Genomic DNA, 15852 nt, shown 5'->3' on the forward strand with positions numbered 1-15852 from the left:
TATGAGATAATTAAGTGTTGAAAACCACGTCTTCCTATGAAACAAATATTTATCGTCTAAAGCACTTCCTTATCATCATTTCAATAACACTTAATATTTTTTTAATAATAGATTCATCGTCTGAAGGTGTACTCTTTTGGGTGGGGTTCAACATATAATAATAGATAAAACACATATGTGTTGTGAAAAGAGAAATATTGATTCAAAGAAAAATAGGTATTTACTGCATTAATTTAAAAAAATATTATCTACCAAATATATTATGTATCACTTATTCAACTTTGAGACAAATCAATAATTACCCTCATATATAAAATAAAATTTGTTAACTAATTTATTTATTTTAGCAATTTGCACAATCCATTAACTACGGACAACTATCAATCTACAACATCTAAGTTAAAGCAAGATATCTTTATTGATCATTTTTTTTTGTTATAAGCTTTATATAGTACTCTTCTACATGGTGTTCCATAAATTATATTTGCATTTAACATTCTGTAATTAATTTGTAGTTTTTTGAAAGACAATAAATTATTGATAAAGGAATGTACGAAGAATTAGCTGCAATTCTTAAAAGGTAATCAACTTTTTTTATTTTAAATGATATAATTTTAAATGATATTTTATAGCCTTTTCCCGTACAATTTGGGTTTTTTTGATTAACGACTAATAAAATTCATTTCAATCAAATAAAATGCAAAAAAATGAGAAATGCTTCTGATCCTGATTTCATGTTTGGCCTCCCCATCAAGCACCACCAATAGATAAAAATGCAATATTAGTGATGATAAAAATACAATATTAGTAGTAATGCTTCTGATTCTGATTTTAAGTTGTTGAGTATGATTTAAAATGCAATTTTTTTTAATCTATGTTTATATTATCTATGTTTTAATATGTGTTATTTACCCTGAACTTATAAGGATATGCATATTTCATGTGATCCATATGCAAAGTTATGTGAAAATTAAATTAAACAAAGAAGAGTAAATATTGTATACATATGTTATTGCAATACCAAAAAAATAAATGGCGGATAAAAGGGCACTGATAAATCTTTATTCATCAGGTTTTTAGTTCTTATATTTGTGAATGACAAACTATATATTAATTTATTTATACAAAAAATACAGTGAAGTATATATACGTTAGCGCAGTAGAAAAAGCGGACAGACGGGCACGGAAGTGCCCGTCTGGACGCTAGTTCCTAATAAAGAAAAAAATACGCATCACAATGTAGGGACTCATGCAGGAAAAACCCTAGTGAATACAGTGGATAATTTATTTCTCATATGAAGTAAAACAGTTACACATTTGTATTATTCAAAACAAAACAAAACAAAACAAAGAACAGTTACACATTTGTTGTAACTAGTTGAAACCATTGACTTTGTGGATCGTCCAAACAAGCAGGATTATCATCCACACATATGCATTTTTTTGTGACAATCGTGGGTGAAGTTGGTGATTCTCTTTGCAAGCATAAATTTTGTCCTTGTTCATCCAAAGTACCCAAATGAAGATTAGTTGCTGATAATGTTTTCCAAAAACTTTGCTTGCTCTTGCAATCATTTGATAGCTTCACTTGAGATCCATCACTATTTGCTTCTATGCATGTACCATTGCCAACCAATTTGATTTGTTGCCCTTCTTGATTCCATTTACTTGCCCACTCACAATCACCCAATTCAAGTTCATTGTTATTGTTTACTTTCACACATTGTCCACTTAATGGGTGATATATTAGGTAGGATTTGCTTGAATTTGAACTTGGTTCTGCAAATTATTTGGATAAACAACTTATTAATTTGCAATTTATAGTAGAAACAATTATAATGATAAAGACTTATGTATAACCTTACATAGACTATTTTTAGAGTAAAAGATGAAATAAAATAATGTCGTTTTCGTTTATGCTATAAGATGTTCTTATATGCTATCTTGATGAACATTATGAAAATACTAAACTGAAAAAAGTAAACCTTACGAAAAGTGTCATAAAAAGTTTTTATAACTTCTTTCAAACAGCCTCACAAAACTTATGTCGATAAATAAATTTAAATTAATCAATTCAGACAAACCCTAGTTGAAATATCCTCTTTTATAATGAAGTCTTTGCATTTTTAAACAATTATATTTTATATGTTCCAATCTACCTGTGTATTTGTTATGACCTATGCTATAATTTCATTCCTGTATATGTCAATTATACTTGTTAACAAAAAGTTATAAATGAACAAGTATGAAATAAGTCTCAAATTTCATCTCAAAAGTGTTAGAGACACTAAATTTAGAGGCAAATTTCATTCTCTACCCCTCTAATTTTTCATAGTCAATTCAACTTTATCAAGTAGTAAAAATGACTGTAAAAAAAAAAAAAAAACAAAAGTATTAAAAATGACATACCTAGAAGCTTCTTTTGCACAAGTTGAAATCTTTGAAGAAAATCTGGATATCGAAGTGATTTAAAATCAATATTCCATATACCAAAAGGCTCACTCGCATTACTTTCTTTATCTCTAATATAGTAAGAACCTTGTGCAGTCCACAATGCCCAATCCAAGTCAACCCCAGCAAGATAAGCTAACATACAAGACAAGAATCTTTGATTGAATGTTTGATTCTTGTCATCAATAGCAGTCAAGTCTACACCAAATTCACTCATAACCAATGGTTTAGGGTTAGAACCACTCATTAGAAACCCTGCCTTATCATTCAAATTATTCATTACATCAGCACATTTTTTGTTCAATGGTTGCTTGTCCCAATCACTTCGTTCCCCAGTTGACCATGCATAGGAATGTACCTCGTACACTAATTTGTCTCCTATGCTTATGTTTAGAGGATTTGTTTTCAAGAAGCTTAAATCAATGTCATAGTTAAAGCCAGAAATAAAGACTAGAACATTGGGATTTTCATTGTGAACTGTTGTTGCTCCTTGGCTCATGTACTTCTGCCAACTGCTTATGTTTTGACCTGGACCTCTTAGTTCATTTCTTAACCCTATAGCCACAACCTATAATTCAAAACCCTAACATTAGAAAAATTGTTTGTTTTTGGGTTTAGGGTTCTTAACCCTATTGCCACAACGATGATTCAAAACTCAAACATTAAAAAACTTGATTGTTTATGGGTTTAGGGTTAAGGGACCTAAACCCTAAACCATAAACAATTAATTATATCCGGTGGTGTTAATCTTATCTAGTGTTTAAAGAATGGAAAAAGCTAAAGTGCACGATTAAAATTGTCGTCAAAATTGCACGAATTAGTTTTTTGTAATGATTTGAGTTCTTATTTAATATGGATTTTACTCAAAGTGATCGATTTGGTCCAGCAGATGTTTGTTTATGAGAAATAACAAACATTTTTCTCCCTGTCACTGTAGCATGCAGTGAGTTGCTGACCTCCATATTGACCGTCAAATGGTGAAATAAGTGTTGCACCACACAAGGCTAAATACCACATTTTATCTTCTTTGATGTTTATATAATAAACTAGTTTCATGTGTTATTTAAAAATATTATAAGCTAGCACCATTAAAAGAGATACTCCTACTTGTATATGAACGTGTCGTGCAAATTCGTGCGCTATGAATGTCGTGTCGTATAGCATTCCTCTTAAAGAATTTACTCTAAATTAATTTATACCACATCACTTTTCAGATGATTGATAAAATGAACTATTAACCTGGATACTAAAACGTGGATAAATTATGTTTTATGACCTAAACCCTAAAATGAATTATGTTTTATTAAAACGGAGGTAATATTTTTTTTTTATAGGTTAATGTACCCTAGTTTTTTTATCTCATATGTGTGTGACTGTTGCTAAATTATCCTATGTGTGTAGATATATTCAATGTTAACTTTTAATATTTTAAGACAAATTTGTAGTATTAATAAAAGATAAATTTTAAAAAAGGAGTAATAAATATATCTAAAATGTGTAGACAATTTTATATTTAGGGACTAATCTCTCTTTTTTTGTGGTGGCCGGGGTTTGAACACCGGACGTGTATATATTATGCATTGTCCCTAACAACTGAGCTAAGCTCAAGAGGAAGGACAAAACTCTTTTATAAACGGTATAATAATTAAGAAAGGGGAGTAAAAAATAACATTAATCACTTTTAATTTCATCAGTTAAATTTAACTTCTTTTCTCGATTCAATTAAGACTAATGCTACTCATACCCCAAAAAACACAGGTTACACCCCAGACTGACTAATATACCCTTAAACTAAAATAAAAATTCAAATTAATCTAAAATCCTTTCATCCATTGCTTAAGATATCGCTTAATCATTGAAACCTAGAAACGTAATCCTAATTCGTTTTCGAAAGCTATCGCTCTTATATACATACGTAAACTTAATTTACATTAACGTAAATTGAACATAAGTAGTCCCGTGAGCATAGCTCAGTTGGTAGGACAATGCATTATTATATGCAGGGGCTGGGGTTCGAACCCCGGACACCCCACTTATTCACCTTATAAGGTGAATTCTAATTCACCTTATAAGGTGAATTCTAGCCACTAGGCTACCTGACCAAAAAAAAAAAATTGAACATAAGTAAACTTAATTTACATCAACCTAGAACATAAGTAAACTTAATTTACATCAACCTAGATCGAACGTACGTAATTTTAACTAACCTATTATATACATACGTAAACTTAATTTACATTAACCCAAATTGAACATACGTAAACTGAATTTACATTAACCTAGATTGAACGTACGTAAACTGAATTTACACTAATCTGTTTATATACATACGTAAACTTAATTTACATTAACCTAAATTGAAACATACGTAAACTGAATTTACACTAACATCTTATATACATACGTAAACTTAATTTACATTAACCCAAATTGAACATACGTAAACTGAATTTACAATAACCTAGATTGAACTAGATTGAACGTACGTAAACTGAATTTACACTAAATTTACACTAATCTGTTATATACATACGTAAACTTAATTTACATTAACCTAAATTGAACATACGTAAACTGAATTTATATTAACCTAGATTGAACATACGTAAACTTAATTTACACTAACCTCTCACTTAAAATCAAATTAACAGGCATATCTCATGCCAAAACAAACAATAAACAAATAGAAACTCATCGAAAATGAAATTCATGAAATTCACTAACCTTTATGAATATAGTACAGATCAATGACAAAGATGTTGATTCAGATCTTGGTTACACATCTATGGTGATTTGTGGATAAAAGGGGGTGAGCGTTCAGAATGATCATAAAAGATGGGGTTTTAGAAATTTACATGAAGAGGACAATTTTGATATTATTGTAAAATTTTAAATAAATTTGGGTGTAACTAGAATTATATGGGGTGAGACTAGCAAGAGTCTTCAATTAATTACAATTTTAAGAACAAATATTTCATTTTCGTAATCTATGCATGAATTTAGTAGGGCATTAAATTGCAATAAAAATTGATTAGATCTATGGACACTGATAAAACACCAACATTCATGATTACATCGAATTATGTCATTTTCTCAATATTTTATCGGTGTCGACGTGTCTGTTTCAATATCATATCCGGTGTTTGTGTTGTGTCCGTGCTTCATGAAATTTGATTGATTTTCGACATCCAAGTCCCATTATTAAATATGATGAAACGAAAACATGGTGTGAGATATAGTTGTTTAAGATAATAGACCATTAGCCAAAAGAGAGTACATAAAAAATTTGTGTAACCCTTTTAATAGTAATATAGATTAGATAGAGTAGTAGTATAATATAAAGTCCTTAAAAAAATGTAGTGTATTATATACTAGATGATTGATAAAATGAACAAGTAACCTAGAAATTAAAATTTTACATTTCTTATAGAAGAGAAAGAAATAATGTTTTATATGTACCTGGGATTTTTCTTTGACACGATTGGAAACATTGGAAAGTCCTTGTAGCCATTCTTCAGGGTCGAAATATTGGTCACCAAAGAATCCATTCCCATCGTTATTGTCACAACACCATTTAGGATCACTAACATGATTATCAGCCAAAACCATCATCCCTTGTCTCCCAAACTCATCAATCACAAAATCAAATGCCTCCGCAACGGTAATATTCTCTAAAGAAGGGTTATAAAAACGAATTCCTAACCTAGAACTAGTGAGGTTTAGTTTGTCTAAATTTTCTCCAACTTTATAATTTGAGTAACGTGTGAACATTTCTGTTGCCCATGTGTATCTAACACAATCAAACCCTAATCCCTTCAATTGGGCTATAACATCTTTTAAAGGTATTGTTTCAAGACCTTCAGCTACCATTGCATTCATGTGACTTGACCAATTGACACAATGTAGCTTTACCCTCTTCCCCGTCTCATCTACTATCCATCTGTTGTTGGTTGAGAGAGGAAGAGAATTTGAATTTAATGCAAAAATTGAAAATGCCAAAAGTAAAATTAAGCTCAAAATTTTTCCTCCCATCTTGAAATTTTAAAATTTATGATGTGAGAAAGTAGAAATTTGTATAGGTTTTTGGGTTTTGGTTTAGTCCCCTCGATTTCATGTTTTGTGCTTATATAGGATTATGACCGTAGATATAAATGATAAGATTGATTCTTTTTCCTTTTGTAATTTTAGCATGAATATGCTTTTTTATTCAAAAAATAAAAAAAGAGGTATGAATATGCCTTTAATAGAGGTGATCTCGTAGTCAAAAAAGAAAGATATTTTGGCCACATTGTTTGTTATAATGATTATGAGCTTGATATAAATGATAAGATTGAAAATAAGATTGATTATTTTTCTCTTTTCTTTCAATCTAAATAAGTGGTTTTCACATAGATCAAGTTTCTTCTTTTGTGTTTTTTTGTGATTTCGTCGTCTAAGTGCGGCGTTGTGTTGTTCGTAGGGATGGCAAAGCGGGCCGGCCCGCCCCATTTAGGCCCGCCCCGTCTAAGCCCGCTAAAAACGAGACGAGACGAGCCGAGTTAAATTTTGTGACCGAGTCCAAAATCTCACCCCGCCCCGTTTTGTGGCGGGCTTGCGAGTTGGCGGGCCGGCCCGCCAAACAAAAACTTTTTTTTTTATTTTTTTCCAACTTAATTGTTACAAAAATACTATGTTGCTTTTATCGTAAAAAAATATAAAAGAATAGGTAGCAAGTAAATTTGTGAAAAACCAGATAATTATCATTGTCGAATTCAACATCATAACTAATAGCTTTCTTTCTTCAAAAAAAAAAACTAATAGCAAAATAAGGCAAATGCGCAACATAAAATAAATCCAACAACCAAATTATAAAATAAGTCTCAAAATAAATAAACTCAACAACCAAGATAAACCCAAAAGCATAAAATAAGTCTCAAAATATATCTAACAACCAAAATAAATCCAAAAACATAAAATAAGACTCAAAATAACAAATTAAAACACGAGTTAAGAGGGCCGCCCCGCCACGCCCCGTGTCCGTCCCGTTTCCAACGAGTTAAGCGGGCCGGCCCGCCCCGCCCCGTATTTTAACGAGACGAGCCGAGCCGAGCCAACTATAGAAAGCGAGTTCAAAACTTCGACTCAGCCCGCCAAAATAAGCGAGCCAAACGGGCCGGCCCGGCGGGTCAGACCCGTTTTGCCACCCCTAGTTGTTCGTCGTCTTGTGCGGCGTTTGATTTTGCGTCTTGTCGCGGTGTTCGTTTAATTCCTATTGAAAGATCGACATCAGTCAATTACAAATTCAACAAATGATTTGGTCGTCAACGTTGCAGATCCGGAAGCATGTGAATTTCGGTGACTTAGGTTTTATCATATTTTTTGTAGGCATTTTGCCGTTTTATGCTATTAACTTGGGTGCTGTGAGTTTGTTCGCAGATTCACCCTTTACGTTTTTAGCGATGTTTGTATCTGATGTACTCTATCAATTTGAATGAATGAATATCGTTTTGTTTTTGTCAAAAAAAAAAAAAAGATTGATTATTTTTCCTTTTCTAATTTTAGTATGAATATGTCTTTTTATTAAAAAAAAAAAAAGAAAGAAAGTATGAATATGCCTTTAATAGAGGTGATCTCTTAGAAAAAAAAGAAAAATATATTTTGGCCACATTGTTTGTTATAATGATTATGAGCTTGATATAAATGATAAGATTGATTAGTTTTCCTTTTCTAATTTTAGTTTGAATATGCCTTTAATAGAGGTGCTTTTTATTTTTATTTTCTTTTGTAGAAAAAATCATGAAGCAATTTTGGCATATGCATTAAGTATAAATAAAAAAAATGACTATCAATTCTCTACACACACAAAAAAAAACTATACAATACAATGTACTACAAAAAAACCTTGAAAATTTCAAATATATAAACTTTATCAAACAATTGGGTCTAGGGAATCTCCTCCAGCTTATTAGAGGCCCAAAGTTTGTCTTAGAGATGTAGTAATTGATTAAAAAAACAAAAAATTGAATTATAAAATAAAAATATCAATAATCATTAAATATGAGATATCACAATAAATGATACTTTATCGTTAACTCATAAGGATTCATTGTAGGATTTTTATATCATGTGCAAGTTTACACATGTTAAAGACGTTTAAAATATATAACTTTTAACAAATAATTGTTGTTTCTAATATTAAATTATTATTTTTTGTTGCTTTAACATGTGCAATATTACACATATTAGACAAACTCTTTTAATAAATATAAATTAATTTGAACCATGCAATTTGACTGAAGTGGTTCATGAATTCCACCAAATGACAAATTGTTTAGGAGAACTTTAGTTTGTCTTCTGGGTGAAACAATTCTTGCTGAGGCTTTACTTACCTTCCAACTGACCTCTAGAGTATTAGGGGCCTTCTTCCAAAAAACGGAGGGTTAACAAAAACAAATATAAACTCTATGAGATCTCAGTTCTACTGCCCAGTTTATTTCGAATGAAACATGTCAAAGTTATTTTTAAATACAGACTTTCAATCTAATTTCATATTATTTTTTTAAGGAAAAAATCAATATGTGGTTGTTGGATCATGATCGTAATTAATATTGGATATTTTTTTAAGGGAGTTTCGAATGCTTATTAGTATAAAAAATGAAAGTATTCATTTTTTGAGTCATTTTTATAAAAATAAGAAATGTTTATCTATTTTCAAATGTATTAAATCTTTTTGTTTTAGGAGAATGTATTAAATTTTATATTTCATTTATACCCTTATTTATTACTTATTGTGAAGGATAGATAAATATGAGACTATGTAAGAGTATATACAATGGAGTTTCTCATTTATTCATAAAAAAAAAATGAAGTTTCCCATCTTGGATGCTTGGATGCTCAAGTATTGTTGATAATGTGTACACATTACTTATTTTATAACTTTTTTTTATTAGGGATACTTAATTTATAATTTGTTATTGTTAATATACTGCATAATCACCTAGTCTCTGCAGCTCAACGTATACAATGTACAACTCCAAAAAGCTCGTTGAAAAGTTCATAATTTCACAATAGTCCCTCAAGTATCAAAATTTCAAAATAGCCTCTAATTATGCATTTCGTTAGTCAAAATAGTTCTTGATGTTAAAATTATTCATTAATATTGTCATATTAGTCCTTCAATATACTTACTTATTTTAATATCAGTCCTTATAAGTACTTGCTTATTGTCATTATAGTCCCTATAAGAAAGTTGTTATGAGTATTGAGAGATTATTTTTAGTGTCAGGGACTATTCTGACTAATAAAGTGCACAATCAGAGACTATTTTGAAATATTGATACATTGAGGGACTATTATAACTAATCATTACACATTCAAAGACCAAAGTGACTATTTCCCCTAATATAAATCCATTAGTTCGTTTTCTATTAGATAACGCCGTTATAATCGCTATTTGACAATATTATATACTAAATAGTGTATTGTGTGGAACAATAACAATTCATTCAAATTTTCGCTATACCACTATAATGCTGCTAATTGTCAAGAATCAAACAACATTTTTCTCAAAACAAATGAATCCCCATATTATTTATTTATTTATTTAGTTCACAGTTGTTTGAATCAATGCCCGGACATTGAATAGTTGGCAATTTAGGTTTGAAGTAGGCTTGATAGTTGGATTACTTGTAAAACAAGAAATCAAATTGTTGAGTTAGATTTGCGAGTTAGTTGCGAAAACTCTCATTGGATAAATAGATAGAATAATAATGCAATGTTACAATCAATCATAAAAAAATAACTTATCATTTTACTCTTTCTCAATTGTCTTACAAATTATCTTGTGTCTTTTTCTCTCCTCTCTTGCTGTTTTAACTTTTGCTTGTATTTTATAATTTTCACCCACGTTGATATTGGTTGTTTGGTTAATTTTCTCCAAACATCAAGTATTTTATTGGTGTGATTTTTTTACGAATTCACAACATGAATCACAAATGCAAGGACTTGTGCAGGAAATTCCATATACTGACAATAAAATCCATTAATTTGGTGGATAAATTATTTCTCATATGAAGTCTAACGAGAATGACAATAAAATAAACATAGTAGTTGTTCAAACAGTTATACATTATTTGTATTATTCAAAAAACAAAAAAACAAAAAACAGTTACACATTTGTTGTAACTAGTTGAAACCACTGACTTTGTGGATCGTCCAAACAAGCAGGATTATCATCCACACATATGCATTTTTTTGTGACAATCTTAGGTGAAGTTGGTGATTCCCTTTGCAAGCATAAATTTTGTCCTTGTTCATCCAAAGTACCCAAATGAAGGTTAGTAGCTGATAATGTTTTCCAATAACTTTGCTTGCTCTTGCAATCATTTGATACCTTCACTTGTGATCCATCACTATTTGCTTCTATGCATGTACCATTTCCAACCAATTTGATTTGTTGCCCTTCTTGATTCCACTTACTTTGCCCATCACAATCACCCAATTCAAGTTCATTGTTATTGTTCACTTTCACACATTGTCCACTTAATGGGTGATATATTATGTAGGACTTACTTGAATTTGAACTTGGTTCTGCAATTAATAAAATTAACATGCACTCATCATCATAAATTATTTACCACTATACAACACTATTTGGATAAAAAACTTTATTTGCAACTTATTTCCAGAGAGTCTCACAAAACTTATGTCAATAAATAAATTTAAATTAGCCAATCCAAACAGACCCTAGTTGAAATATCCTCTCTTATAATGATGTCTTTACACTTTGCAGTTGCTTTAGAAAAACAATTACTGTGCTTGTAATAAATCTCTTGCAATTAGACACATTTATGTTCTATTTGGTTCTACCATTTTTTAACAATTATATTTTACATGTTCCAATCTACCTATGTATTTGTTAAGACCTATGCTAGAATTTCATTTCTATGTTTGTTATTAGAGACACTAAATTTAGAGGCAAATTTCATTAACGTTTCATAGTTAATTCAACTTTATTAAATAGTAAGAATGACATACCTAGAAGCTTCTTTTGGACAAGTTGAAACCTTTGAGGAAAATCTGGATATCGAAGTGATTTAAAATCAATATTCCATATACCAAAATGCTCACTCATATTACTTTCCTTTTCTCTAATATAGTAAGAACCTTGTGCAGTCCATAAAGCCCAATCCAAGTCAACTCCAGCAAGATAAGCTAACATACATGACAAAAATCTTTGATTCTTGTCATCCATATCAGTCATGTCTACACCAAATTCACTCATAACCAATGGATTAGGTTTTGAACCATTCATTAGAAATCCAGCTTTGTCATTCAATCCATTCATTACATCAGCACATTTTTGGTTCAATGGTTTCTTAATCCAATCATTTGGTGACCCAGTTGACCATGCATAGGAATGTACCTCGTACACCAATTTGTCTCCTATGCTTGTGTTTTGAGGACTTGTTTTCAAGAAGCTTAAATCAGTGTCATAGTTTAAGCCAGAAACAAATACTAGAACATTGGGATTTTCTTTGTGAACTGTTGTTGCTCCTTGGCTCATGTACTTCTGCCAACTGCTTATGTTTTGTTTTGGACCTCTTAGTTCATTTCTTAACCCTACTGCCACAACCTATAATTCAAAACTCTAACATTAGAAAAATTCTGTCTATTATAATACATAGGAGTAGTAGATTTACCTAGTACTCTTGAAATATTTATATAATAAATTAGAATACTTAATCTTTTGATAACAAAAATTTAGAGCGAAGAGATGATGTCACGGTCCAAATAAAAAATCTTTTGACTATGAACTCGAACATTAACAAATAAAACTATATTTATCCCACAGAAATGGGATATTTTGATTTAGTAACCACTTCCTATTTATTTAGAAAGCTTGAAATGGAGCCGTGGAGGGGGTTTATAACTAAACATGGTTTATTTTTCTCAGCCTTGTATGAATAGTTAAAATCTCCTAAAACAATATACATTAATAGTTGAAATGAAAAGAAAATTGTTTTTTGTTGTTGTCGAATAATCTAAAGCTAAAAATTCACCTCTTAAATTGAATAAGTGAAAAATTCGAAGTTTGAACTTCAATCCTTTTATTCTACCATATCTTTTTTTTTTTGGTGGTGGTCGGGGTTTGAACTCCGGACCTTGCATATAGTATGCATTGTCCATACCAACTGAGCTAAGCTCACGAGGATTTATTCTACCATATCTATATCAAGAGAGTTATGTTAGCGGAGACAAAAAGAAAATTGTTTTATATAATATTAAAGCACACACATCTATATACCATTTAGTATTTAATCTTATCGGTGTTTAAAAAAAAATTAATCTCTTCCCGTGAAGTTAGCTCAGTTGGCAGGGACATGCATTGTTATATGCAGGGGTCAGGGTTCGAACCCTGGACATCCCACTTATTCACCTTGAAAAAAAGTGAATTATAACCACTAGACAACTTTCTTCAACAAAAAAAACCACTAGACTACTTGACAAAATAAAAATTACTCCTACTTGATAAAAAAAAATTACTCTAAATTAATTATACCACATCACTTTTTAAATGATCGGATAAAATAAACTATTAACCTCGAAATTAAAATGTGGATAAATTATGTTTTATATGAGTGAGATTTCCCTTTAACACGATTAACAACATTAGGAGGTTCCTTCCTTCAAAAAAAAACATTAGGAGGTTCTTGTAACTATTCTTTGGGGACCGTCGAAATATTTTTCATCAAAGAATCTATCTCATCATTATTGTTGCAACACTAGTTGGGATTACTAACATGATTATCATCCAAAAACACCATACCTTAGTTTCCCAAACTCATAATCAAATGCCCTCCACAACGATAAAATTCTCCAAAGAAGGGTTATAAAGCTCAATTCCTAACCTAGAACCAGGAAGGTTCATTTTTTTTCAAATTTTCTCCAACTATAATTTGAGTAACACGTATGAACATATGTGTATCTAACAGGTTTAAACCCTAATTCTTTTAATTGAGCTAAAAGGGCATTTTATATACATTGCATTTAAAATATTGTTTGTAAGTTTTTTTATAAAACTTCTTCAACAATAAATATTTTTGTCCCTTTTTATAAAACCCCTTTAATATATATTTTCTACTACATTGATTATTTTTTACCAACATACCCCTACTCATTTTAATCTTTTTCATTAATCAACAACTAATATTATGTTAAAAACATAAACTAACTCTCTTTCTTAATGGATAAAATTGTAAAAATAATAGTAATTACAAATAAATTTAATATTAATATCACTTTCTTAATTTCCTTTGGTTTGGTAAAAAAAAGTTATGTATTCGGGGATGAAGGTAATATTTTTTTTATAGGCTTACGTACCTCAGTTTTTTGTCTCATATGATATGTGTATATGTGTGTGACTGTTACTAAATTATTTTTTGCGTGGAGATATATTCGATGTTAACTTTTAATATTTTAAGACAAATTTGTAGGATTAATAAGAGATAAATTTTAAAGAAGAGTAATAAATATATTTAAAAATTCGTAGATGATTTTATATTTATGGGTGAAACTCTTTTATAAACAGCCTTATAATTAATGATGGAGAGTAAAAAATAACATTAATTACATTTAATTTCATCAGTTAAATTTAACTTCTCTTTTTTATTCAATCAATTACAATTTTAAGAACAAATATTTCATTTTCGTAATTCATGCATCTGAATTTACTAGGGCATTAAAGTCCAATTAAAAACTGATTAGTTCTATGTTGCACCGACACGTGTTGTGTCTCACACTGACACTTATGATTACGTTTAATTATGTTATTTTCTCAAAATTTTATCGGTATTGATGTGTCTGTGCCAATATCGTATTTGATGTTCGTGTTTGTCTCCGTGCTTCAAAAAATTCGATTGATTTTGGACATCTAAGTCCCAATATTAAAAAAAATAGCACAAATATGGGCACTAACGAGCTCGTTTGTATGATCTTTTCAACAACAAAAGAAAGAGCTCGTTTGTATGATTTTCTATTTGAGTATTCTCCTATGTTATTGATTACTTTTTTTTATTATTTCTGATTAAGTTGATTTTTAGTTGAAGTTATTTTCCTTTAAAAGATTTTGAGTTTTGTTTTTGATAGGTAACATTCTTACATTTAAAAAAAATATATATATAAATATGATGAAACGAAAACTTGGTGTGAGAGATTAGTTGAGAATAATAGGCCAAAAGAGAGTGACTAAAGTCATGATTTATCAACCTGCAACCGAACCATTAATTGTCAATGTGTAACTTGTATATCGAAGAGAAGCTACCTAAAAATTTTGTGTAACCCTTTTATTAGTAATATAGATAGAGTAGTAGTATAATATAAAGTCCTTAAAAAAAACTAGCATATTATATATTAGATGATTGATAAAATGAACAATTAACCTAGAAATTCTTCTCAAAAAAAAAAAAAAAATTAAGCTAGAGATTAAATTTTTACATTTCTTATAGAAGAGAAAGAAATAATGTTTTATATGTACCTGAGATTTTCCTTTGACACGATTGGCAACATTAGAAAGTCCTTGCAACCATTCTTCAGGATCGGAATATTTGTCACCAAAGAATCCATTCCCATCTTTATTGTGACAACACCACTTAGGATCACTGACATGATTATCAACCAAAACCATCATACCTTGTCTCCCAAACTCATCAATCACAAAATCAAATGCTTCCACAAGGGTAATATTCTCCAAAGAAGGGTTATAAAAACCAATTCCTAACCTAGAACTAGTGAGATTCAATTTGTCTAAATTTTCTCCAACTTTATAATTTGAGTAACGTGTGAACATATGAGTTGCCCATGTGTATCTAACACAATCAAACCCTAGTTCCTTCAATTGACTTATAAGATCTTTTAAGGGTTTTATCTCAAGACCTTCAGCTACCATTGCATTTAGGTGACTTGACCAATTGACACAATGTAGCTTCACCCTCTTCCCCGTCTCATCTACTATCCATCTCTTGTTGGTTGAGAGAGGAAGAGAATTTGAATGTGATGCAAAAATTGAAAATGCCAAAAGTAAAATTAAGATCAAAGGTTTTCCTCCCATCATGAAATTTTAAAACTTATGATGTGAGAAGGTAGAAATTTGTAAAATAGGTTTTTGAGTTTTAGTTTAGTCACCTTGATTACATGTTTTGTGCTTATATAGGATTATGAGCGTAGATATAAATGATAAGATTGATTAATTTTCCTTTTGTAATTTTAGTATGAATATTCAAAAAATAAATAAAAGGTATGAATATGCCTTTATTACAGGTGATCTCTTAGTAAAAAAAGAAAAATATTTTGGCCACGTTATTTGTTATAATGATTATGAGCGTAGATATAAATGATAAGATTGATTATTTTTCCTTTTGTAAT

General features: G+C 30.1%; 2 protein-coding genes across 2 annotated transcripts; both read right to left on the reverse strand.

Annotated features, from left to right (window-relative positions):
• Nucleotides 1–1357: 1357 nt before the first annotated feature.
• Nucleotides 1358–6483, reverse strand: LOC146904253 (glycosyl hydrolase 5 family protein-like). The gene is made up of 3 exons (XM_085730380.1): nt 5911–6483; nt 2410–3019; nt 1358–1779 (listed from the first exon to the last, which is right to left on the reverse strand). Exons 1-3 carry the CDS (start codon nt 6481–6483, stop codon nt 1358–1360), a joined length of 1605 nt encoding a protein of 534 aa, XP_085586506.1.
• A 4037-nt stretch (nt 6484–10520) lies between these two features.
• LOC146904254 (glycosyl hydrolase 5 family protein-like) lies at nt 10521–15624 on the reverse strand. Its single transcript, XM_085726329.1, has 3 exons — nt 14966–15624; nt 11467–12064; nt 10521–11019 (listed from the first exon to the last, which is right to left on the reverse strand). Exons 1-3 carry the CDS (start codon nt 15539–15541, stop codon nt 10598–10600), a joined length of 1596 nt encoding a protein of 531 aa, XP_085582455.1. The 5' UTR covers nt 15542–15624; the 3' UTR covers nt 10521–10597.
• Nucleotides 15625–15852: the final 228 nt, after the last annotated feature.

Source organism: Medicago sativa, chromosome 7 (genome assembly GCF_051527215.1).
Source record: "Medicago sativa cultivar Bolivia chromosome 7, Bolivia_mono, whole genome shotgun sequence".
NCBI lineage: Eukaryota > Viridiplantae > Streptophyta > Magnoliopsida > Fabales > Fabaceae > Medicago > Medicago sativa.

Excerpts from the sequence above, each read along its gene's own strand:
- LOC146904253 (XM_085730380.1), bottom strand. The coding sequence starts at position 6,483 with ATGGGAGGAAAAATTTTGAGCTTAATTTTACTTTTGGCATTTTCAATT. Across the intron at positions 3,020-5,910 it reads GTGTCAAAGAAAAATCCCAG|GTTGTGGCTATAGGGTTAAG; the intron begins GTACATATAAAA and ends TTTGAATTATAG. Across the intron at positions 1,780-2,409 it reads TGTGCAAAAGAAGCTTCTAG|AACCAAGTTCAAATTCAAGC; the intron begins GTATGTCATTTT and ends AATAATTTGCAG.
- LOC146904254 (XM_085726329.1), bottom strand. The coding sequence starts at position 15,541 with ATGATGGGAGGAAAACCTTTGATCTTAATTTTACTTTTGGCATTTTCA. Across the intron at positions 12,065-14,965 it reads GTGTCAAAGGAAAATCTCAG|GTTGTGGCAGTAGGGTTAAG; the intron begins GTACATATAAAA and ends TTTGAATTATAG. Across the intron at positions 11,020-11,466 it reads TGTCCAAAAGAAGCTTCTAG|AACCAAGTTCAAATTCAAGT; the intron begins GTATGTCATTCT and ends TATTAATTGCAG.